At 39.2% G+C, this 20,003-nt stretch overlaps 1 protein-coding gene across 1 annotated transcript in view; it reads right to left on the bottom strand.

Annotated features, from left to right (window-relative positions):
- SLC1A2 (solute carrier family 1 member 2) overlaps window positions 1-20,003 on the bottom strand; it is an 86,217-nt gene that overhangs the window by 27,263 nt on the left and 38,951 nt on the right. Inside the window, exons 2-5 of the mRNA XM_071558666.1 lie at window positions 8,230-8,369; window positions 6,625-6,777; window positions 5,743-5,993; window positions 2,497-2,656 (exon numbers count right to left, since the gene is read on the bottom strand). Coding sequence (XP_071414767.1) covers window positions 2,497-2,656; window positions 5,743-5,993; window positions 6,625-6,777; window positions 8,230-8,369 — 704 coding nt within the window. The remainder of the gene's footprint in view (window positions 1-2,496; window positions 2,657-5,742; window positions 5,994-6,624; window positions 6,778-8,229; window positions 8,370-20,003) is intronic.

The following is a 20,003-nucleotide window of genomic DNA, read 5'->3' as shown; positions in this document are numbered from 1 at the left end:
AAACCAAGAGTGTTTTTATCAGGCTTTACAAAAGTCCCTTGACAGATTCAAACTGCAGTCTGGTGAGTCCTGGAGTGCAGTTAAAGACAAAAGTAGTCCCAAACATAACTTCTGCAGGCCAGGAGTATTCCACTGAAATGAAGAAGTTGGAAGTGGAAGGAGAAGAGAGGTATTGCCCTTTAAACTTAACCATAGAACTCCCAATAAAAATATTAAATTCACTTATCAGTGGATAAAAAATCATAGCATTCAATATGAGTAACATTTGGCTCCTAAATTTAAGTGCTAGGGGGTGAATATCTGGAGTATTGCACTATCAGTGTGAAAAAACAACCAAGTGCATCTGTTAAGTATTTACTTTGGAGCTGTGGCTTCAGTGCTAACCTCTTCCATCCAGCCATTTCCAGTGGCCAGAGTCAGATTATTAACCGACACTGATAGATAGTTTCAATCTTCAGATATTTTTTGAGGCTAATTTTTCAGTCATGGTATCAGTTCAGTATGTAATAAATGTGTAAAATCAGCTAGGAAATTCCTAAGGAAAAACCTACCAGGATATGAAAGCGTTCAAGAGAAGGGAATTTGAGCTACCAGTACACTGGGAAGAAATAGGCTGTCCCATATCTTCACACTGAGTTTAGCAACCAGATTTATTTTTCTTTTTTTAATCCAATTTCCTGGATATAAAGTCATTCCTTAGCACCAATCTATCTTTGTTGAGTCACTTGAATAGGGAAGTGAAGCATACATTTGTGTGCTGCACAGCGAAGAGAAATGATGGAAAGCTTATCAAAGACCAAGTTACTTCCTGGAATTCAGAATCTGTATGAGAAAATGATAGTAGGTAGTTTTGCTCATTAATTCCAAATGAGCTGCTGTGGTAGTCACCAGAGTAAGACTGGTTCATATTTGCAGGAATTTGCCTGGCTTATACAGCTTATGCAAACTGGATGGGAATTCCCCAACATTTTCACTTCTTCAGTCAAAATCAAACTACATGAAACCAAACTAGAAAAACTCTGCAACATTTAAGTCATGGGTCGAAACGCCACAGAAAATGCTGTACCTAAACCTCCTATTTATTTTCTGTAGAAATTGTATTCAGCCTTCTAGGTCTTTTCTTATCCATGACAGAGCCTGCACAAAACAAGTCCATCTTTAAATGCAGACCATCTCTCATGTCAGAACAATTGTTTCATTTTAATGCATAAGCAGAGTTCCAAGACAGAAGAAAGCAGGTGAGGGTAACAGCATGTGCTATGAGCTGCTGCCTCACGCATGGTGCAAAATGCCAACTTGCAGCTTTGAAAGCAAGTGGCTCCTCTGCCCACAGATGTTGAATGGAAGGAAGAACCGTGAAGGCAGGCAGGACACAATGCAGGCTGATTCATAGAAAAACAAGATCAGCTTTTTGATAGCATCATCTCCCCTATGTCTAAGCAAAGCAGCCACTCCAAACCAACTCACCAACACCCACAGAAGCTCTGCAGACACAGCAGCCACTGTGCCAGCAGGAGCTGTTTATCAACTGTAAGGGGCCATTTGCCCTTAAAAGGTTATGGTGAGAGAAAGCAGTGGATTAGGTACTGAACATACTGTCCCACTTTGAGGATGACACCTGTAAGGTGTTACCTTCAGCCTTGTGGACATGCTGTTACAGAGCAGTCTCAAGAGTAGATGTGCCGATGAGGCTACATATTGAGAGCTAATTTGTGACTGACTTCACCCACATCCAGAAAGGAAGAAGTTGAAAGAGGAGCACTCCTCTCTGGGCTGACAAAACAGTACCTCCAGGCACAGAGGAGAAAATAGAAGTGGTGTGGCCACTATTTGCTTCCCCTGTGCCCCTGCCCCAGTCTGAACAGTTGTTTCAGGAAAGGGTGGGAGATAGGCAAAGTCTTCCTACCACCCCCACTTGCTGGCTTGTCCAGACAGGATGGCATGATGGCATTTGCAGCTGGTAAAGGTCACTAGTGGAGATGAAAGGAGGAGTGAGTTGTGACTCAGAGATGTGTCAAGCTTTTCTGGGATTTTTCTTGGGTGGTGTGGTTCACAATCCACCCTTCACTCCAAGCCAAATTATTTCAGCATGCCCAAGACAACTACTGGAAACAACCTAGCTAATATTCATAAGGAGGTGGGTGAAGCACTAGGTCTTGAAGCTCTCCCTCATACTGTTTCACCAATATGCATTAGTATTAGTCTAGGTTGGCTTCTTCTAGGATGAAAAGATATTTTGCGTTACCTCCTACATACTTTGCCACTTTACTCCAATTCATAACTGCAGAGCTGTCAATCCAGAGCAATTCACTTGATTGTTTTCTGTGGTATGCTCATCCCAGAGACCAATAGACAGCCAGCAGATGATAACATTGGATGATTATTTTGAGAGACTAAACTTGCACTAAAGAGCAGATCGGACAAGACTGACTACCCAGTCACAGCAAAAAGCAGTGCCATCCATATGATATACATATTTGACAGGCAAAAAATTACCCAGGACATTCATGCCATCCTTAAATTCAAGTCCCTTCTTAATGACCAGCTGGGCTTCAGGTGGTGCTGTCTCATTCACCATAGAAAAAGTAGAGTCAGTGACATTAGGTGGCTCTTCAATGGGTGGTGGCACCAGCACTTTCTTGGTGACAGTTTGGATCTGAAGGCAACAAAAAGGGAGGAAATAGAATGAAAATAGATTGAATGCAATCCATATGGTAAATAAGGAAATAGTAATAAAAACAGTCTTAACTTGAAATTCCAGGAAACTGTATTTTTAAAGGATTAGACATGCATTCTACAGTCTCTAATCCCTCTTACAAAAATAGGTTTCTTTTTCAGTAATTTCAAGTGCTACAAAATCCTGGGGGTCTTCCTCATGACTCTAATGTGAAAAGTATGGCAAATACTCCTTCCTTACCATTACAGTGTGACATTTTACACATAGTTACTCCCTGTGTCCAGATGGTTCACAAAGGGTGCTTCACAGATTGTATGTCACATGTTGATACCATTTGTCTAGCAGGAAAAGGCAAGTGCCTCTAAGATCAGTCATGGCAGCAACTCTGCTGTAAGGCTTGTTATTCACGATGGTCTGCCCAGCTCACGTTATCGCAGTCTGATGGTTAACTTGAATCAAAAAATGTAGGAGATTTCCCACACTTCTCCTATAGTTTTTGAGCTCTTGACTGCAAGAGCTCAAAATGGAACATACACAGTCCCCTGAGCTCTCTAAAATATTATGAGTGATAGATAACAGAAAAATTATCAATGCTGCCAGATATAAATCTGGCCACCTCAAAAAAAAAGAAGACATCATCATCTGAACGGATTTGGACCCCTGCTGGCACATGAAAGGCAGCGTCAAGGGAAAGCTGGGAAGGAATGGTAGGGGGGGGGAAATGGGCTTGAGTTTATGGCTAGGAAAAAAGAAAGGATGAAGTGGAAAAAGAGAGATCTGTGACTTGCTACTTTTAGAGGGATGTTTTCCTCAAACTTCACATCTTAACCATTTTTTGTCTCTTTGTGGCTCTAGGACAGGCAAAATGGTCTGGACACTATGACTGCCTTGCCATGTTTTCCCACCTTCTTCCTACTTTCCTTGTTCCTAGAAACACATTTGAGTAAGGTAAGCGAAATGGTGCATTAGCCTTAAGAACATTTGGACTTCTTTCCTGTTGAGATAGACATTGTAGTACTATGGATGATGATCCAGATTCAATGCATGTAGTTCAAAACCTTGTGGTTTTAAAATACCTTATAGCTCTCCTTTTAAAACCTGCTGTCTAGAGATGGAGAGGAGGATATAGACAGAAAATCCATGCAATGGTTCAGAGTCCAGTTTGCAAATGAACTGTTTCAAAACAGCACATGAATCTCTTCACTGCTCTTTGCCTGGTCACAATGGCAGGAACGTAAAACTCCCCCACACACAGTACAATACCATTTCTGTGCACCCTTCAGAACCATTCTTCTCAGGACAAATGCAAAACAGGTTTTCCTCCTAAGACAACCTAGAAATACTGAATGTTTATGGAGAGAGACTGTATAAATGTAGGAAGAGAAAATATATTCTGACACCATTAAAAGTAGTTAAGTTTCTTCTTAATGAGAGAGACAAGGTAAAGCATAACCCCTTACCAAGGAGTTAACAGCTAAGAGAAGGCACAACTTCCATCTAGAAAGGAGTGTAACTTACTTCACAAATGAAACATGGCGTTGTGCCACAGGCTTTCACCAACAATTAGTTTGGAATCTGATAAAGTCAAACAGTGGAAAGCCAAAAACTCAGTAATTTTTATGACCAAGTTTAAAAACAATCAGGGAAATTAGTGATCCCTAACTAGTGAAGTGACCTGAATGTTGGTATTACACACACTGAACAAATAATATTAAGGTTTTAAGAAGACTATCTGACACAGATAGCTTAATTCTTCTTTCCAGTGCTTCTTGATGCTTTGTTAGATATTTCATCAGTTTCAACTGATCAGAAAATTTAATTCTGCCCTCTTCCACAGTTCAAATTAGGGGAAGGAAAAAAACAAACCATAAGCATCTTGCTTTCCCTCACTCAATTTTGCAAAAATACATTTCACATTACATGTGATGTTTAGCCACCAACAGTTTGACCACATGACTGACATTCCCATGATGATTTGGAAATATTGAGAATGTTCTCTCTTTAAATCCCCAAGGATTATGTGTTTTTATGTGGAAGTCTATGTAAGAAATGAAGCAATCCAAGTCCTTTTGGCAGCTTAGGTTACCCTCCATTTTTCCACTCTCCCATGGCCTGTTCTCCCTTCCCCCTCTTCTTTTCACTTTATCCTTTGGCCATAACTACAGCACCAGCTACCATGCCATTTCACAAAGAAACACTTAAGAACAAGTTTGACAACAAATCCTGTTACATTACAAAAAAAAAAAACCAAAAAAAACCCACAAAACAACTAAAAATCCAAAATCAACAAAACAAAACCAAACCAAGCCCTAAAACCAAAAACTGTCTGCATTGCTCCCAAACAATTCAGGTGTACAAGAAAAGCAGCTTACATACAAGAAATATGCTTAAACAGAACTTAGAATGCATACAGTTTTCCTTTTTTTTACCTCTCGAAGTAAAGCTGTTTTGATGAAGCATTGATGAAAAGCCTTTATACAAAATTGTCTAATTACAGGGCAAGCAACACACGGTGCAAGCATCCTTCTTTCCCAGATGCTCCAAACCTGGTGTGTTGGAGCCACCTGTAGGTGGGTCAGCCACTAGGCTCTATTATCGCCCCCTACTCTGAAGTCTAAAGCAGCAATAGAGGTTAAGAGAGGTTGTGTTTTGGGGCTGGCAACCAGCTGGAAAGAACATCATCCATATATTCCAAACATATATTCTGATGCAGAACCATCAGCTCTGTAACTAACAATGAAGATCAAATTCAACCAAGGTCAAAAATCAGCCCCAGGCCAGCATTCATGACCATAGATACTGTATCACAAGTGTGGAAAAAGAATTAAGTTTACTTAATAACAAAATAAAAATCCTCTTCTTTAAAAAAGGTCTAAGAGTTTAAATAATAACTACAATCAAAGCAGCTACAAATAATGTTCTTTCATTTACCTGCTCAAGACCAGACCTGTATTCCTCTTTGCATCATCATTTCTCTGATTCACCTAAACAATGACATTAACCGTACAGACAACCCTAGTAAGTAAAAGATGTAAAGACTATTACCAAGGAACAGAAGGATTTACCTGCTGAAAGCATGCTTGAACTAGATTTTCAGGGAACAAGTTTCGGATCAAATCCAGGAAAGCATCCAGACTAGATACTTCATCATTCTTCTTCCCTTGACCAAGCTGTTTCTTGAGTTTTGGATTCCCTGGATGGATGGCTAAAACCAAAATCACACCCAGCACAGCAGCAATAATAGTGGTGGACATGTAGTAGACCATGGCTCTTGTGCCCAGTCGGCCACTTGCTTTAGCATCTAAACCAGACAATCCTGCAGGTGTTTTATTTTAAGAAACAAACAAATATATTGACACTCAGTATCTAATTCAATAATTATAAAATAAAAACCTTTATAATTTTCAAAGTTTAATGACTGCCTACAGTCCTACTTTTGTCCTAATGAAATTCTCACTACCAGGGAGATTGTTGATGCTTCTCCCTGCAGTTCTTATGTGAGCAGTGTTTACAGCTAATAATTTGAAGAGAACCATTTAGATCCCATCTAATTGCAAAGGAGGATTGAAAAATAGAGAAGATATCATACCATCTTTTGGCCTTGACTGCTGCAAACTGGTCATAGTCTGGTTGACACCACATCTTCAAGAACGCTACGCTCACTAGTGTTATGGCACCTGATTTGCAAGGTCTAATTCAGGAATTATATCAAAGGCTATATTAAAAGGTTTCTGATAGTACCATGTGTGATATGTGTTTGAAAATAAATTTACTGGAGCACATGTATATTAAAGCCAACAAAATTATTCAAAAATTAATTCTAAAATACACACTGCAACTTCAAAGTGCTGACAGGATCACACTATTATTCTTCCTACATCACAAAAAGCAAACCAGGTGATAATGGTAGAAAGCATCTTAAAGTATTTATGGCTAATAGACCTTACCTGTGATTAAACTGGAGATAATTAAAGGGAGGATCAGCATTTTTAGCATCCGCATAAGGATATCTCCTGGGAAGGCTATTAACATGATGATATCAGGGTCAATAGGTGTTGCTAGACGAAGAAGACCCCCACACACTGCGCCCAGGATAACACCTGGAAGAATAATAATAAAGAGCAGGTACATAACCTGAGTATAGCTGAATGTGCATTGATTACCCAGAAGAACAGCATAGAAGAAAAATGGTTACACAAGGCAGTTGATTTTTGATACAGAGATCTCAGAAGAGAGGGATAGTCAAATACAATTCATGTTGTCATTCTACAGCTAGCAAAATTGAGGCACCAGGAGGTGAAGAGATTTATGTAAGGCCATAGAGAACTGACAGAGGAATCAGAGCAAGGATCTAGCTCTTCAGAATACAACATTTAGCTCTCAACATAGGACTGGTACCACTTGAAGACAGGGTCAGCATGAGCAGCTGTTCTACAAGCCTAAGAAAAACCCTGCAGGTTTAGGTAAGATATAATAGTCTCATGAGGAAAATACATTCAAGTTTCATTGGGGCGGGGGGGGGGGGGGGGGGGGGGAGGGGGGCGCCGCTGGAAGAGAGTTCCTGATCTGGAACACTGCACATATCATTGAGGAAAATTTGATTCTTAGGACTCATGTATTACTCTTTTCTTGTGATGGTTTCCACCTTTCTCTTTGTGCTAATGTTCTCAAATCACTAACAATCCTTTCACCCCTTATGCAGATTCCTAGAGCGATAACACCTAAACCTTCCTCTCAAGATTGAGGCTGTTAAAGCACAGTTTAAGATGAAAAAAGGCCATGTTTACCTTCATAACATAGTCCTTGTGAATGGGTATTTTATGTTTACATCCAGGATGCCTTTGTTTTCCTGATCCCAAGCCCAAGTCTCAAGTGTAATACAACTTGATAGCAAAGCCTGAGTTATGATTTGCAGCAACTATGGTTCTTTGAAGTATCTGTTAGATCCAATGAAAACTCTATGTTTTTCTGGAACAGCATCAAGTACCTTTTAAAGATTCAAAGCAAACACTTCAGCAGTATGGAGTATTGCAGGCTGAAAATATGAACATGACATTTGCAGCTCAAGACCAGTTGCAGCTGGTCTTTCAAAGAATAACAAAATAAGAATATGTCTACAAATTTGCTGCATTTGGCTGTTGGGATTTCAGTGAAAAAGAAACAGGCAAGGAGTCAGTGAACCACAATAAAATGTCAAACTGTTCCTTATTTGGAAGCTGCTAAAGCCAGAGGCAATATTCAGGATGAGATCATGGAGCTACAGCTACAGAGATGGAAGACAAACCTTAAAAGCAGTGGAGTGTAAACTGAGAGATAAAAGATGAAGGAAAGGCAATCTCGAATAGCTTTTGTCTTTTTTTTTTTTTTTCAAATCACTGAGAACAAAAGTGTGAAGTGCATTTAGTTCTACTGAATGACATTGATCTGACTGGCCATGGGGCTTAAATCACACTCCCATGGGCATCATTTAACTGGAACATCTGACAACCACAGACAGGGGCTGTGGTGCTACCTGAACAAATACAGTGCCCAGCCCAGGGAATGCAGCTTACCAAACACAGTAAGAGTCAGGAGCAGATTCCTGTGGAGTGACTGGCAGAACTGCACACATATGTTCCCGGATCTGTGCTCCACTGGATTTAAATGACTTTCATGCATCCGGACTTCTACTTGCTTAGGCATATTGTTGGCACTAGAATCAAAAGGAAAATAAAGTAGAAGTTATAGCACAACATGCCAAAAGAGAGGGGAAAGTCTGGATTACTTCCACGATATATAACTGGGGAATCTGACGCATAATCCATCGCCTCCAACATTTCATAAACACTGCAAACCTACTGCTCTGCAGAAGTCTCTGAAATGGCAATGGTGCATCCTACTAAAGGTGTAGCCTTTATAGTATTTTTTGCAATTATTTCTCAAATGGTAAAGCTGTAAATAGAATCAATTTACTGGACACATTATCCCAAATGTTTCATGGGCTAAACCACTGGTTTGGAGCTGGAAAATTCTTTCCCCAAAGACCGTGGTTGTTTACTTAAGTAGAAGAGATGGCTGAACAACGAAGTTTCTATTAGCAGGAAAATGCAAATTTTAATATCTTATTTAATTCCAATTCAGGATAATAGTTTAAAAATTATTTATGTGCAAAATAAAGCATCCAAGAACATTTTGTTTAATCTTTCTAAAACATTTAACATTAACATTTTATTGTAATGTAATCAGAATGCTGAGGTCAAAAGAATATTTTTAGCTTGGTTGCAATGAGACTTGAACAACAGCCACTGAAAATGAGTCAAAAAACTATGTATTCCCCAAGAAAACCTTTGGTTTCATTGCATTGGCAGTGGTTAGAGAAAAAACATTTTTTACTAACCCTGGTTTATATTTGAGTAAGTGATATGCACATAAGTGCAGGACTTCAACAGTCATGCTTCTAACTTTCTCAACCTCTGAGAACTTGTTAGTGATAGACTTCCTTTCTATATACAAAATATGAGAAAGCTTTTGGAAAAAAATACTAAAAATACTAGTATGAATCAAAAATTTCCCCTAAAAGTTAAGGCTGTCCACTTAAATATGAGAAATGGATAAAGAACAAATTTTTTATCATTAAAAAAATATATTTTTTGAGATCCAGTGTTATGCCAGATTAGGACACAGTTTTAGAAAACCTTCCACTACAACAGACAGAGGTTTACAGGTCTTAAAAGAGGTCTGAAAAGATATATGAAGTTTCAGTGTTCTCAATAATAAACTATTTCCAACAACTCAAAACTTTTCTGTTTGTTTTATATTGCATAGCTTGTTGTCTTTGCAAAGTTTCTCAACAGAAAGTTATGATTAGACCTGTAATAAGAATTCAGTCATTTCGATACAAATATTTCCACGATTTTCCTTTTCCAATTGAAATTGCATTTTTTTCCAATACATTCGATTGTTTAAAAAGTAGCACTGTCTCAAAATGCATTATAGAATATTCTTTATCTTCTTTTTTTTTTTTTTAAGATAGGAAAACCCTCCAAGTGTTGTAATTTTTATTATGCAATTTCAAAAATATTTCACAGTGGTGGTCACAACAAGATGTGCTGCTCGTGGTGGAAGAACAAGGAACACCAGTGCACATTCTGAAAGCTCAAGTTTGAGGCACGGCTACTTTTTGAAGACTTACAAATGCAAGTATCAGAGGTACATAAGAATTAACCAGGAGATAATATGCACAACAGTTACTTGAGGAATTAAGAGAAAGATGACACAGTGTCTGCAGTTTTCATGCATGTGGGCCCCAAAGCCATGAAATCACTGGTGGAAGTCTGCCAAAAACCCAAAGAACTTGGGATCCAAACTTTGCAGCTGGGGATTACTACAAGATTCACTTGCACTCTGAACATGAATATATAACTTGTTTTGATCTATTATTCACTATAGATTAATTATATATTCCCCTGAAACTCTGAATTATGAAGAGATGTAATTAAAAAGAAAACCTTAGAGTATCTTCCATTAGCAAATAATTAGGCAGAACTAGAATGGATCAGTAAACACAAGCACTTGATGATTTTACTTTGGGCTCATCTTAGTTTGGTTTCCTGGACCTTTGTCCACCTAACATCAAGCACATAGTTTCATATTATCTAAGAGAAAGCCACCTCATCAATATCTACTTACTCAGCTGTGGGCCTTTACGCTAGTTCACAGTGAAGCCTATTGTGCCCCTTACACCATTGCTGAAGTCCTCCCATGCAGAAGAAGGCTTCCAGTACTGGTCTTGTATTCAAGCCTTATTTCTATTCCCATCCACTTCCAAGTGACAACATTGTGTTTGCTGGCCAGATCCCCTTCCACTTCAAGCCTTGCCAGCATACAAACAAAGGCTCGTGAAAGGAGGTGAAGGTTGATTTACTACCCCAGCTGCAGTGACTATTTTATACTTAGGGTATAATTAAGGTTATACTCCAAGTGAAATGAAGTCAGCTCTGCCTGAGGGGGTCAAACAACACAGAGCTTTTATATGACAGCAACCATCTTCTTCAAAATTCAGCCACATAAAATGTAGATATCTAAATATCCTCTGAGAAGAGAATGAAAAGAGGACACAATGCCCTTTAAAGACATTCCTAAATTTCCTGGACCTTAGTACTGTATTTTGTGCTTCCCTGAAGTGCAAAATATGGGGTTTACACTCTGCAGCTCTTCAAGGTTTTAAGTCAACCTTCAGTAGGGACTGAAATTCCAATGAGTATGGGTTTTTTAAAGAAAAAGACCCAATAGGAAAATACACTAACCATGCAGCTGCATTATGAAAAGTGATGGCATGGATATCAGAACATGAAAAACAGTACCACAAAGGAGTGAGCACTGCTCTCAGCAATGAGATATTTATCAACAGACCAGAGATGAAGTATTGCTCAAGGCTTTCAAGTATGTTGTGGGAGGAGAGGAGGGGAAACAATAGTGAAATATAAACCTTCTGTGAAGGATAAGAGAAGCTTCTGGTGTAGAACATGGCGAAATCAGAATTTTGCACCAGGAATTTTCTATCCAATTACTAGAAAATGAAAATCCATTTAACTTCAGTCATGAAAATGAACTTTTGTCTTATGGCCTCCATCATCCTCCTTGTGCTGGCTTGTGTCTCTGTTTGCATCTTGTAAATGATATTTAGCTTCAGAAGAATGCAGAACTTTTTTGAACCTGTAACGTGCAGTCACATAATGACATAACTGCCAGAAGTGCCAATTTAAGCCAATGGAAGATGAACAGATGTAAGTTAATGCAAAATGAGAGCGCTCTCATCAACCAGATCGCCCTGGATCTTTCATGCTCCTCTGCTGTCTGCCACTGAGAGTGCAAGCTCACATGAACAGCTTTCTTTGTACTGCGAAGTCCACAGTGCCACTCTAAAGCATGCAGGGAAGGGACTTAAATATGTATAAGGCTTCCTTCTGCTTCAGATGTTCATGCTGAAGTTAAAATTTAATGCATGACTGAGTGGAGCTTGACTGCACCCCTGCTCATGGGTAGTGCTGGGGAGACAAAAGTGTACCAACAACCAGAGCCCCTCCTTCACAACTGAAAACCACCCATATAACCTCTATGTTAATGGTACCTCTGTACATAGGTAAGTATCACAAAACAGTGGAGAATGCATTTTAGCAGCTGTGATCTCTCAAACACGCAAATTATTACCTTATTTAAATAAAACATTGTTTCACTGAGCTGAGCCTCTATAGCTTTTCAAACAAAAGGAACCATTCTGAATGCTTATCAGAAACCTATTCAACCAAAACATCTTTGAGTCTAACTCCACTGAAGCCAGAACATAATGACATAAATTAATTCTGCTCATTATTTTCATATGTCATTGCGACAAGCAGCCAAAGAGCTAAGCTCCAAAACATGTCAATAGAAAACTTAAGTACTGGGCCCTTCAAAGATAATAATAATTTCTGCTAACTGCAGGTGCCTGAAAACATTGGCCGGACTTATAAAGAAAATGAATCAAATATTGGAACATGTGTAGTCACATGAAACAGCAGATCATATGAAACAGCCCCTACCAAAGGCTAGACATATGTGGCAGTTTTTGAATAATTTAGTATGATGTTCTTCCTAGTCCAGTGTCACCTACCCTGCTCCCTTTTGAGGCAACACTTTTCCCTAGAAAAGAGAAGACCTCCTTTGAGCCCAGGAGATTTGATTTTTATAAACCTTAGTAGAGAAGAGAAATGACCCAAAGTGAACACAGTCTATATTTGCATTGGTTTCAAATATGCTCTACACTGACATGCACATAAGCACATTAATAGAAATTAGTATTAGAATTAAACTTCAACTACACTTCCTTTTAAGCAAAGAATCTCTTGCCTGAATAATCAAGAGTTATCTATTTGTTTTTCTACTGTCCCTCATCCCCACAAAATCCACAGAGTACAAGAAAAAAATCTGTCCATAAGCATTTGATTTTTCATTATGTAAATATTTACAGTTAGTTTTGCTTGTGAGATATACCGTGCTATCTATTTATCTGCACTTTTTAAGCTGCAGTCTGTTTCTCTTGCAGGCTGCTACACGTAATGTGTTAAAATGAAGGAAAATAATTTATTAAAGCACCAAGGTCCCATGTATTTTCTGTACCTATTTCCCCCAAGGATTTTTTTGGGGGTCTTCTCCTAGCTCCCTCTGAGAAAGTCTGCTGTCTGTATCTTCTTACTGCTACTTTCTTTCCTGGATTCCCAATGAAGTTTCTGGGACTAAAAGGTTGGAAAAAACACTTTTCCTTGGCTGCTAAATATAACTCTTTTCCTCACTAAAGTTAAGGGTTAACAATTTACTCAGTGCTTGAATAACAACACCCTTTTATTTTCAGCCAGTTAGTTAAAGAACTCTACATCTCCCAATACTTACCCACCTTGGCATAAACCTAGATTACAGACTAGAGGGGAAAAAAATCTTTTCCTTAAGTAAAAAGGTAGGCAAAGACCATAACAGGACTATTGAAAACAGATGCTGGGGACAAGGTAAATTAGTAGAGATCCTATTTAATCTGTTCAAGGCATTTCAGTTGTGACAGTCAAGCAGTATAAAAGTCTGCTTTGTTTTCTAGCAATTAGTTCCATCTAGGTAGGAAGAACTGTTCTTAAGAAAACAGGCTTGGACAGACAGGCTAAATCTCAGGGTCTAAGAACATCTCTTGAGCTGCGTTTTTGCTGTCAAATGGAATACTGCTCTCTTCTGAAGCAATGAGTAAAGAGCAGCTATACAAATCCAGTTGTTCTTAGAAGGACTGGCCTTCTTAAGGAATAAAAAGAAAGAGGTGCGGTAGAAAGTTGATGTAGCTTTTTTGATCTCAGAATAAAAAGCAAATGTGCTGCAAATCTGCTCTTGTCAATTCCATAGTACTCAGACAGGTGGTTCAAAAGTAGCCAGAGCTGAAAAGCCATGACAAAAATGGTATGATGAAGCTCGGTGCACAGTAATCTTGATGATTCCTCACTGACAGAGCTCCTCCTAGCAATCAGTGGGATTGCATTGGACCAAAGGAGAGCTTAATACGCCCTGCAGGGTATTTGTTGGAAGCAAGGCTTGGATCAGGGTTGTATTTTTCCCCCTTTCCCTGGAGAGACAGTGTAACACTGATTACTGGGGATTACATGCTGTGTTAATGATAGTAGAGGGATCTGCTCCACCCAACATGATCAGCTTACTCCTACCTCATTTGTGCGATAGGATCTACTCTGTTTGATGCATAAAAGACGAGTGACTAAGAAAACATAGAAAATACCAGGATAAGAGGGATTCCATTAGCTGGATGTAAGGAGTTCAAACTGTCTGCCACAACTCTAGTGAAATCAGGGCTCAAGCACAAGCTTAGCAAGAAACTTCTAGTTTGAGTTGAAAGTGGTCTGCTGCTTAAATTAAACATATCATGACACCAGCTGTTGAGCTTCTTTTGGGAGACAGTCTGAGACTATACTGTTCCAGTGTGCCATGGCATCTGCTATAGTGGGGGGGTTTACTTTCTTAGATTAAATATACTTTTAAAACCACAGTAGAGCTGGTAAAGCTCATCTTATACAGTCACAATATGACAGGCCATGCAGGGAAAAGAGCTAAAATATTTTTATTGTGCAAAGCATGCATTAGCTTTGGCATCACTCATGCTATGTAATGTTCAGTTGTTAAATGTGGCATTTTAATTCAGTAAAATATTCTGGTGAGATTTCTGACTCTGCACAAAAGCAAAAAAAAAAAAGGCAAAAGCAAACACATAAAACTACTACAAACAAGTAACATAAACTTCAGTCTGCGAGAGAAACATAAGCCTCAGTCTGCATTAACAAGGGCTTTAAGCCGCTTGCTGCCACTAAGCCCTTCTATTCAATTTTAACGGCATTATGTAGGTTTTTACTTCTTATTTGTGATACATTAATGAATTCTGAGTGGAGATTTAGTAATTTGCTATGGCGTCTGATTTGTCCTAAGGACTAGTATTACAAGTAATACCCTGAAGCATGACTTGCCTTTTTGCAGTGTGAAAAAGACCTTTTCTCCCTGGAACAATTTACAACCACGTTGTTTCCTCTGACTTAGTGTTTAGTGTACATTCTCTGAGTTTACCACAATCATATGAGTGAGTTTAATCACAATCATACCAGAACAACTGGGGGATCAGGCCTAGCCAGCATGGGTTTATGAAAGGTCGGTCCTACTTGACCAACCTGATCTCCTTCTATGACAAGGTAACCTGCTTAGGGGATGAAGGAAAGGCTGTGGATGTTGTCTATGTGCACTTTAGTATAGCCTTTGACACCATTTGCCACAGCACTCTCCTGGAGAAACTGGCTACTCATGGCCTGGGCAGGTGCACTGTTGGCTGGACAAGAAACTGGCTGGATGGGCGGGCCCAGACAGTGGTGGTGAATGGAGTTACATCCATCTGGCATCCAGGCACAGATGGTGTTTACCAGGGCTCTGTGATGGGGCCAGTCCTGTTTAATATCTTTATCGATGATCTGGACAAGGGGATCAAGTGCTCCCTCAGTCAGAGTGTGGATGACACTAAGTTGGGTGGGAGTGTTGATCTGCTGGAGGCTCTGTAGAGAGATCTGGACAGGCTGGATAGATGGGTCAAGGCCAATTTTATGAGGTTCAGCAAGGCAAAGGGCCAGGTCCTGCACTTCAGCCACAACAATTCAATGCAACACCACAGTCTTGGAATGGAGTGGCTGGAAAACTGCCCAGCACAAAAGGCCCTGGGGGTGCAGGTCAACAGCTGCTGAACATGAGCCAACAGTGTGCCCAGGGGGCCAAGATGGACAATGGCACCCTGGTTTGGTTCAGAAACAATGTGGCCAGTAGGGCCAGGGCAGTGATTGCCCCCCTGTACTTCATCATCTGCACTGGTGAGGCTGCACCTCAAATGCTGTGTTCAGTTTTGGGTCCCTCACTAAAAGAAGGACTTTGAGGTGTTGGAGAGCATCCAGAGAAAGGCAACAAAGCTGGTGAAGGGTCTGGAGCACAAGGCCTATTAGGGAGCTGGGTTGTTTAGCCTGGGGAAAAGGAGGCTCAGGGGGCACCTTATCGGTCTCTACAGCTCCCCTCTGAAAGGAGGTTGTAGCCAGGTGGGGGTTGATCTCTTCTCACTGACAATAAGTGATAGAACAAGAGGAAATGGCGTCAAGTTGCACTAGGGCAGGTTTAGACTTGATACTAGGAAACATTTCTTCACCAAAAGGCATTGAAACTGGCTGCCTAGGGAAGTAGTTTGAGTCATCACCCCTGGAGATATTTAACATGAAGATGTGGCACATAAGCACATGATTTAGTGAAGGATTTGGCAGTGCAGGTATAATAGTTGGACTTGATGATCTTAAAGGCCTTTTCCAACCTAAATAATTCTATGGTGCTATGATTGTGTATTTAAATAGCATCAGCAGCAGGCTTACTGAACCTGGAAGAAAGAGTGGTCTACTCTGAACTAGTTACCAGTTACATCTATCTCTTTCTTCTGATTTTTTAGGAGCATTGCTCCATAAGATCATCTGGAAAAACAACTCTTTATGACCTTCCTGATTTTGCAATCTTTGAACATACACTACATCTATTTGCATTTTTAAAATCCTATTAGAATTATCAGGACATTTCAGCTCATCTTTTAACAGTTTCTCCATCTTTTAGATCTGACTCAGGAAGCTTAATTGTCCAGTGGAGAGAGGGTAGTCTAAAGACCATTTGAAAGCAGGAGTCAAGGAAAATAACGTAAAACATGAGACAAATTTTTCATAAGCATATGATCCTATTTTACATATCTATCTAGGTCTTTCCATGAATAAATATCACCATGAAAGAGACACATTTTTTCCTCCCAGGGTTTCCTCGTGTCTGATTGACTAATGGATTGACTTATGTATTAACTGGGCTGCAGCAATACATCTGGACAATAAGAAAGAGAAGTAAAGATGATGGATCTGCTAGGCAGGAAGGAGTTCTTTTCTATTCACAGTCACGCATCCTATGTATGTCCACATATATGGCTTTCAATAATCTCTTTAGACAGACTGCAGCATGCATCTAGACATCATTAGGGATAAAAAGATCCAATCTCAATTGCTTAATTTATTTTCTCACCAAATCTGAATATTAGCCATTTATTTTAAAAAGTATGATATGTGTAAATGAGCAGAAAAAAATACAAAAAATGAGGAAAACTCTCCTTGCCCATGCAACCATGACTGTTCTTTTTGGTACCTACTTTGAAAGTTCCCTATAGGTTTGATAGCAGCATGAAAGTACTCCCATAATGCATTAGGAGTCTTGTTAATACTGTGCTGTAATGAAGTGCTGTAAAATTTCAGGTGATTTCAATACAGTTCCAAACCATCTTTCAACTAAAAACTGCGACCACAGATGTTACTGCTTTAACCTGCAAGCAAAACTTCCCTCTCATACCAAAATTTCATCTTTCTTTTCCAGTACGCTTTAGAAAATATATATCCTAACTAGTTCCTTCTCAAAGTACTAAAAGCCCTTTACTTTGTAATTGCTTTCTTAGATGTGACTGAATAATGCTAGGTTTGCTATGCACATTCAATCAGAAAAACTAGAAAAATCAAAATTAAAAAAATCCAAAACAACAGAGCTATTCTCTGACTTCCACTGGCTGAGGTTTGAAATAGCTGACCCTTCACATTTTCAGTATTTTCCTCTTAAACCCTGCAAAGGGCACAAACAGGTCCAAATTTGATAAGGCTTTAGATAACCTTAAGAAAAAGCAACCAAAAATTCACTAAGAAAATGGATTCATTCCCACGAGATGTTTGTCAATGAGCCAGCACATAACATTGTATCCAGCACTAATTCTGTTTGAAAACATTCCTCATTGCTTCCTGTGGGGAAAATCTCTCTTCCAGAAACTGTTGGGGATAGAGTAAGAAACTGTTTGCACAAAGAGCAACTACTAAGGAGACTGCAAGAAAGAGCTGAACTTCTGTGTGGAAATGTCAGAATTTGTATTCGTGTATGCAAACTCACAGTCCCAATTTGCCCCTACCTACCCTAACAGATAATAATTCTGCACTATTGATAATGGTGTTTCTCAGTTGTTCTCCGAAATCTGACTTACAAGGAAAATTTAAGCAACTATAAAACTGAAAATTTACCACTGCAATTTCTGAGTGCCAGAAACCTCTATGAAAGTGCAGAGGTCTCAGAGCATAACATTATCAACAGACTGTATTTGTTCACCAGTACAATGTTGTCTCACAAGCCGAAAAGGAAAAAAAAAAGACATTTGAAGGTTTTTCTCTCACCATATGGCATATTTAGCTTAAAATGCATCCTGTTCAAGAAACTTCTAGTCATTCTTGTCTCTTGTTTTGCTGTGGTTTTCTTTTTTTCACCTAGATTGCCTGCTTCTCTTTTTATGCCAATATGCTTTTCTTATAGACAGATATTCAGATCGCTTTAATCACAACTAGTGCTCCAACAAATTCTGCTCATGTTCCATTATTCCATCTTGGCCCCAAAACAGCAAAGAAACTTTGCTTTGAGCACATACTAGCTTCCTGTAATATATCAAAGATATTACAGAAATAAACTGTGGCATAACAGAATCACTTGTGATACAGTTTAGCTGTAGAGCTCAATATGCTCCTTGGAGCAGTATTTATGATCATACACAGCAAGCTTTGAAGAGTGCATGCCATCTGCTGGAATCAAAGAGACTTCTTACAGAGGAAATCCTAAAAAGCAGCAGTAATTTTCACCCAGTGTAAAGCATCTTTTTCCCCATTTCATGTGTCTGTATAATTAGTGTTTGGAACATTTTTTTCATGGTGTACCTTTAAAACAAATGAAAACCAGCAGTAAAAACAATGTGATCACAGTCTTGTGAAAGGAAAGAAAAGTTTCCTATTCACATGGACTAAAATTTTATTCTCATAGCTGTATGAAACGGAATGGACATTCAGATAAATGGATAGCTCAGGTGATCTGCTTATATTGTTCCCTCCTTATCAACAGATCAGAGATGTCTGTTAAGATACTAAACCCAGAAAACCAACAGTATTTAGGTGGGAGCTCATAAATACAAAGTAACCTTCACAAAGAAGGGTATATTTAGGACTATGGAGCTGAAGATGGATGATTGGGTTGCTTTCTACCTTATATATTACACATGTGATACCATCAGGGCATGCACCATGCTCTCAAGGGATCTGCCTATCTCCCCCAGGTGTGCTTACACTCATTTTCTGTAAGCAAAAGAGTCGAGAGAATTTAATGGATAGCAGGAATAAGACTATTTTTGCATTCCATCTGTCTATCCTAACAAGCCATTTTCTTTTTCCTGCTTATTTAGTACTGTCCACTGGACTGTAGTACCACTTTGGGTAGTCTTGGCTGAACTACTACAGTTCAGCCTGGTGGTATCTTCTTAGAGAACTGCTTCACTTCAACAGGGAGCAGCATGGTTAATATGTAAGTGTTGAAGACAAATCTTTACATCCAAAAGTTGGCAGGCTCAACAGCAGGATGCACTACTGTGAGCTGCAGCAGTTTGTTTTCCACCTGATACAACTACTGTCACTGGATAAGGACACAACAGCTTCTGAAAACCAGGATGGATTTTCTAACCCTGGACAAATTCAGCTATGGAAACTTGTCTTTTTCAAAGTTATTGGAAATCTAAAAAGGTTAATTTTCCAAATTACTCCATGCTTCTCTCTCTAATGGTTTTTTAATATAAAAAGTAAAGCAGGTCAAACCAGAGGGCTCGTTTAACCCAATCTGAAATCTCTGACAGCGATCAGTTCTAGATACTCAGGACATGACTGCAAGACAAGCATGTAGTACAGTATTTCCCCAAAGTACTGCTGTGATATTCACTAGTCTGTAGGTTGTGAATTTTCAGCATTATCCAGACATAAACTGTTAGACTCTTTCCATAGAAAGTTAGAAAAAAGAAGTAGGAGGAGACATCACAATTAGTCCTGTTCTTTCTTGTGAGATTTATAATCCAGAGTGCTTAAAGAGTGACTAAGCCTGAGATGGCATTGAGAACTTTTGCAGAACATGCTACACAAGTAGCAGGCTTACAGAGTTCTAGCTTAAATTATAATCAGTTACATCTCCAATCATAAATTGCAGAATGATCTTGACCCACACCATATTTACTATGTCTATGTTTTCCATGGTGAATTCCAAAGCACGTTATGTGAACATCATGTCCAGAAAATGGTGATGTATGACAGGGTGCTTCAGTTCAAGGAATGAAAAGTCTAAGCCCAATAATGAACTCCCATGAGATAAATCCTAAGGTTGTTAC

The sequence above is a fragment of the Pithys albifrons genome, chromosome 6 (assembly GCF_047495875.1).
Source record: "Pithys albifrons albifrons isolate INPA30051 chromosome 6, PitAlb_v1, whole genome shotgun sequence".
Lineage (NCBI taxonomy): Eukaryota > Metazoa > Chordata > Aves > Passeriformes > Thamnophilidae > Pithys > Pithys albifrons.
This window is presented reverse-complemented; position numbering and strand designations above follow the sequence as displayed.